At 56.1% G+C, this 6,019-nt stretch overlaps 1 protein-coding gene across 1 annotated transcript in view; it reads left to right on the top strand.

Moving 5' to 3' along the window:
* The window catches only part of GNG7 (G protein subunit gamma 7), a 10,194-nt gene extending 5,517 nt beyond the window's left edge, over positions 1–4,677 (top strand). The window contains exon 2 of the mRNA XM_017874902.1: positions 664–4,677. Within this exon, the coding sequence (XP_017730391.1) occupies positions 664–789 (126 nt within the window). The 3' untranslated portion in view covers positions 790–4,677. The remainder of the gene's footprint in view (positions 1–663) is intronic.
* The last annotated feature ends 1,342 nt before the right edge of the window (positions 4,678–6,019 follow it).

Raw genomic sequence — 6,019 nt, 5'->3', positions numbered from 1 at the left:
AAAAAAAAAAAAAAAAAAGAAAGAGAGAGAAAGAAAGAAGAAAGAAAGGAGGGAGGGAGGGAAAGAGGATCACACACTGCGTGGCCTTCTGTGTCTGGCATCTCTCACTGAGCGTGAAGTCTTTAAGATGCGTCCATGGCCAGGCACGGTGGCTCATGCCTGTAATCCCAGCACTTTGGGAGGCCAAGGCGGGCAGATCACGAGGTCAGGAGATCGAGACCATCCTGGCTAACACGGTGAAACCCCGTCTCTACTAAAAATACAAAAAAAATTAGCTGGGTGTGGTGGCGGGCGCCTGTAGTCCCAGCTACTCAGATGGTTGAGGCAGGAGAATGGCGTGAACCCAGGAGGCGGAGCTTACAGTGAGCTGAGATCACGCCACTGCACTCCAGCCTGGGCGACAGAGCGATATTCTGTCTCAAAAAAAAAAAAAAGGAAAGAAAAAAAGATGCATCCACATTGTGGCCTATGTCAGAGCCACGCTCCTTTTCATGGCTGAGTAATATTCCAGTGTGTGGACGGGCCACACTGTTTGCCCCCGCCCCTGTCAATGGGCTCCTGGGCTGTCTCCGCCTGTGGCTGTTGGGAATGGCGCTGCTGTGAACCTGGGTGTGCCAGCCTCTTCTTATATCTCCCCTCTCTCCTCCTTGTGCCCAAACACAGGTCTCCAAAGCGGCGTCTGACCTCATGAGCTACTGTGAACAACACGCTCGGAACGACCCCCTGTTGGTCGGCGTCCCTGCCTCCGAGAACCCCTTTAAGGACAAGAAACCTTGTATCATTTTATAACTGTGTTCTGTATGTGCGCTCTCTCTCTCTCGCTCTCTCGCTCTCTCTCTCGCTCTCTCGCTCTCTCTCTCTCTCTGTGTCTCAGGCAGGACATCATTCAGTAATCAGCTCAAACAAAACATCTCAAGTCCCCAAAGCGTTTAATTCCAAAAGAAATCCACCCTTCCTCCCCAAAAAAAGGCGTTCCCACTGCCTGGATGGGGTAGAATGTACCTTGTAGGTGTAGATGGGGTTTCGGGTCCGACCCCATGGCCCTCTCAGTTTGGGCAAAGCCGGGATGGAGGCTTTACGGCCACTTCCCGTTCGGTACAACTGAAATCCCCCAGTGACGTGGTAACCATTTGTAAAAATCTCAATGGCCGTTTCGATTGTGGACGCGGCGCCGAGGGGGAAAGGGAGGTGACTTTGCCCGGTGGCAGTAGTTCCGGGAGAACTGACCGTTTGTAAAAAGACTTCACGGGGTCACTGAGATGCTTTGCGTTGTTTTTAAGTAGAGGTAAAATTGAGGTGGGGGGAGGTGACATCGTGAACTTTTTTTGGAAATATCTCTCTGTTTAAAAAATTGTTATTCCATACGGCTAAACTTGGATTGTGATGGTCGAGCCCGTCACTAAACTGTACCATCAGGCAATGAACGCACGATGGACCGTGGGGGTCGGGAGGGAGCTTCGTCTATGAAGAGTTGCCAAGTGTGACTCCCCTGCATGATTTTTGCCATGGGTCCTTTCTTCAGGGTCCCCTCTGTGCCAGAAACGGGTTTTCGGGACTTGCCCAAGGGGAGCGGTTACCAGCCCCCCCCCTCCTTTTTTTGGGATTTTTTTTTTTTTTTTTGAGATGGAATTTCGCTCTTGTTACCCAGGCTGGAGTGCAGTGACACGATCTCGGCCCCCTGCAACCTCTGCCTCCCGGGTTCAAGTGATTCTCCTGCCTCAGCCTCCTGAGTAGCTGAGACTACAGGCGTGCGCCACCATGCCCGGATAATTTTTGTATTTTTAGTAGAGACAGGGTTTCACCATATTGGCCAGGATGGTCTCGATCTCCTGACCTCGTGATTCCCCCGCCTCGGCCTCCAAAGTGCTGGGATTACAGGTGTGAGCCACGGCGCCCGGCGTGTTTTCAGCACGAGGCATCTGTGTGGCCTGGAGAGGCTTTGACCGTCCTTGGCTCTTCCGGCTTGTTCTACCCTCTGACATCCACCATAGACATTTCTCAAACAGAAATGCAGGCTGGGGAGCCGCGGCGGGGCGGGTGGGGCTACCCTGTGCTGACGTGTATACAAAGTTGTTCCATGATCTTGAAGTGACTTTGAAGGATGCTGGGAGGTGAGACGTTCTCCCGGAGATCGAAACGTCCGCTCAAAACATTGCCCTGTCGCTCGAACCCAATCTTTTCGCTTTTCTACCCCGTGCGCCCCGGGACCACTGCCTGAGGCCAGGAGATGCGTTAGGCCCAGAACGGGTCACTCCTCCCAGCGGCAAGTGGAAATCGAAGATGCCATGGGGTCTGGGGGAGGCTTCTGAAAGACGACTGTGTCCTCCTCTGCGGCACAGACGGGAGCAGGTGCAGCCACATCCTCCCGGGCCTGCTGGCGTCACCTGGGGCCACACCTGAGCCGGACCCTGAGCCGCCGGGACCCCACACAGCCCTGATCGCAGGAGGCCTGGCCGCCCCGACCCCCCTCCACGGGGCTGGCCCAGAAGCAAGTAGAAAAAACAAAAAAACTAGCCCAGCCCTGTCCCTCCAGCCCCAGTGGAAATGGCGTCTAAGGACCCGTGCCGAGAGGGTTCCTGGACGGCTGCCCAGGTCCTCTGTGCAGGCCCATGGGGTGGGGATCCTTGCTCAGTTCCCTTCCTGGGGCGACTGCCGGGGTTCCCACCTCACAAGGTTGGAGGGCTCTGTGTGTTGCAGGTGCAGGGAGAGTGACCTTCACTCCTCAGCCTCGGGCGGCTCCCACAGGCAACAGCTGGGCTCCCCACCCCTGGCACCCAGCTCTCTACGGCCGGTCCGGGAGGGCTGGGGCTTTGGGGAGCCCTCCCCGCCAAACCTGCTGTTGGCCCAGGAGAGCCCCAGAGGCTACTAAGAGACTGCAGCCTCCTGTGGTTGGGCTGGGAGCCGGCGGGGCTTGGGGTGTGGGCGTCCCCACCACCCATAGCAGGAATGGCAGAAAGAGACAAAAGTCTGTTCCAGAAACCCTGGGAGGACCCCAGGCAGGGAGACCCCGCCTGCCCCCACCCTTCCCAACGAGCCATCTTGGTAACTGGGAACAAACACACCCCAGCCCATTTTTCCTTAAAAGAGGCCTTAATCCCCAAGCCCCCGCTGCCAGGGCAGAGGGAGGAGGGGGCACAGCTGTGCCAAGTCCAGTCCCACTGGTGTGTCCTAACGATGTGACCCCAGAAATGCCAGTGGGGAACGGAGGCTGCTGCAGAGGCACAGCCCAGGCAGCCAGGCCTCCTAGGCTGCTGGAAATGGTGGGGTTAAATCCCGGCTTCCAGGGACTCTTAGCTGCAAAGGCCCCTAAAGCCATGTCCTTCCGCCCCATAGACGGGACCCTGCACAGAAGTCAGAGAGCCTGGGGTCCAAGCATTCTAGGTAAACTGAGGCTCAGGGAGGGGAAGGACAGGCTGGCCTCTCCTTCACTATCCACAGGGCCTTGGGTTCCCTAAGCTATCTGGGCCCCACCATCTCCCGGACCCCAGGGAGGTGGCCATTGCCAGAAGCCTGTGAGTTTTCTAGCTTGGGGGATAAAAAAAATTCTCCCTTTTTTTTTCTTGTAGAGTAAACCTCAGTGACCACAGTGTGGAAAATACTTTTGCAGACGAGCGCGCACACCAAGCGCCGTGCGTGCTTTTCTGCCGGGAATCCCTGGGGTGAACGCGTGTTTTATGGGCATTTCCAGGAGCGTGCGTGCACCTCCAGATGCAGGGCTGGCGGGCGGGGGTGGCAGCAGCAGCTCTAGCCTTGGGGACACCAGCGTCTCTCAGCCACGCCAGGGGAAAAGAGAGTTAAGGACACTCACCCCCACCCACGCACACACAAGGCAACGTCGGGTGGGAGCAAGAAGGCCATTTCTCCTTCTGCCGCCTGGGTCTCTGACGGGCCTTCCCCGGTCCTGAGTGAGAAACCAGTTGCCAGGTGAAGGGCGACAGTGGGCCAGGCCCCGACCCTGTCGTGACCCACCTGGGCACCTTCCCGGACCAGCTCCGCCTACCCTGCCCTCCTCTCTCCAGGAAGGAGCCAGAACATGCACCCCTCTCCCACCCGCCCCAGGGGTAACCCCAGGCCAAGCACAGATAGCTCAGCTGTGACCTCTGGCCTCTGGGGACATAAACAGGGCGGGTGGGCCGGGGCAGAAGGTGCTCCACTTTCCCTCTCTCTGCGTGGTCCCTTTGACAGGCCGGCCACCATGTCCGGGGTGCAACGCTAGGCCTCCAGGCCACGCATCCATCTCCAAGTTAACAGGCCCTATCCTGCCCAAGCTCTGGGGCAGGTAGGAGGGACCATCACACACCTGCCCAGGCGTGAGTGACCAGGGAGGGGGCTTCTGGGCGGAGGTGGAGCCACCACGCCCTTCCTCAAGGGGTCACTTATTAAAAGTCCTCGGGCCCTCTGCACAGAAGCCATACGCCGGCCAACCGCGCCTCCTTCTCTGTCCACGGAACCGTTGCCGATCTAATCTTTGTAAAGACCTGTCTCCTGTTTCCAGCCGCCACCTGTGGTTCTAGCAGGTTCTATGCCATCTGCATTGGGATGTCTGGTTGTTTTTATTTCTGACTTTTTTAAAATTCCAGGTGTGCCGCACCCACTTTCTCGCAGTGTTTTAATATTCTGTGGAGTTGTTGATACGATGTGAATTCATACACAATAAACAGCCTCACTCTCCCTTTTCTCCTGGCTCTGGGCTGTTCCTTCTCTCCCTGGCCCGGGGCTTGCTGGAGAGGGAGCTCTTAGCATGCAAGCAAATGCCCCGGGCTTGGCTCCAGGCATGAGGACCCAAGGCCCCACACCATTCCGTCCACCCTCCCTTCACTGACCCAGGGAAGAGGTAACAGGAGGGGACCCCTGGGGGCTGCACCACAAACCAGGAACGCTCAGGCCCCCGGGCTTTAGGATTTGTACTTAGAAAATCTAGGAGGGACCAGGTGTGGTGGTTTAGGCCTGGAATCCCAGCATTTTGGGAGCCCGAGGCGGGCGGATCACTTGAGGTCAGGAGTTCGAGACCAGCCTGGCCAACACAGTGAAACCATGTCTCTACTAAAACTACAAAAATTAGCCGGGTGTGATGGCACGTGATTATAATCCCAGCTACTCAAGAGGATGAGGCGGGAGAACTGCTTGAATCCAAGAGGCAAAGGCTGCAATGAACCAAGATCATGCCACTGCACTCCAGCCTGGGCAACAGATTAAGACTAATCTCAAAAAAAAAAAAAAGCCAGGCACAGTGGCTCACACCTGTAATCCCAGCACTTTGGAAGGCCAAGGAGGGCAGATCATGAGGTCGTGTTCGAGACCACCCTGGCCAACATGGCGAAATCCTGTCTCTACTAAAAATGCAAAAAAAAAAATTAGCTAGGCGTGGTGGTAGGCGCCTGTAGTCCCAGCTACTTGGGAGATTGAGGCAGGATAATCGCTTGAACTTGGGAGGCAAAGGTTGCAGTGAGCCAAGATTGCGCCACTGCACTCCAGCCTGGGAAACAGAGTGAGACTCCGTCTCAAAAAAAAAAAAAAAGATTAAGAAAAGCTTTTGGGCTCTATGCTGGCAGGAACACAGGAGGATACAAGCTATCACATGCCGCCAAAGGACCTCTAAGTGGGTACAGCCTTCCTAGAAAGTGCTTTGGTGGGCCGGGCATGGTGGCTCACACCTGTAATCCCCGCACTTTGGGAGGCCAAGGGAGGTGTATCACCTGAGGTCAGGAGTTCGAGACCAGCCTCAATATGGAGAAATCCCATCTCTACTAAAAATACAAAATTAGTCGGGCTTGGTGGTACATGCCTGTAATCCCAGCTACTTGGGAGGCTGAGTCAGGAGAATTGCTTGAACCTGGGAGGCGGAGGTTGTGGTGAGCCAAGATCGCACCATTGCACTCCAGCCTGGGCGACAAGAGTGAAACTCCGTCTCCAAAAAAAGAAAAGAAAAGAAAGTGCTTTGGCGGCTGTGCATGGTGGCTCATGCCAGCCATCCCAGCACTTTGGGAGGCCAACCAAGGCAGGCGGATCACCTGATGTC

The sequence above is a fragment of the Rhinopithecus bieti genome, unplaced genomic scaffold (genome assembly GCF_001698545.2).
Source record: "Rhinopithecus bieti isolate Rb0 unplaced genomic scaffold, ASM169854v2 scaffold_9769, whole genome shotgun sequence".
NCBI classification, from domain to species: domain Eukaryota; kingdom Metazoa; phylum Chordata; class Mammalia; order Primates; family Cercopithecidae; genus Rhinopithecus; species Rhinopithecus bieti.
Note: the sequence above shows the minus strand (reverse complement) of the source record. Positions and strands in the feature narration are given on the sequence as shown.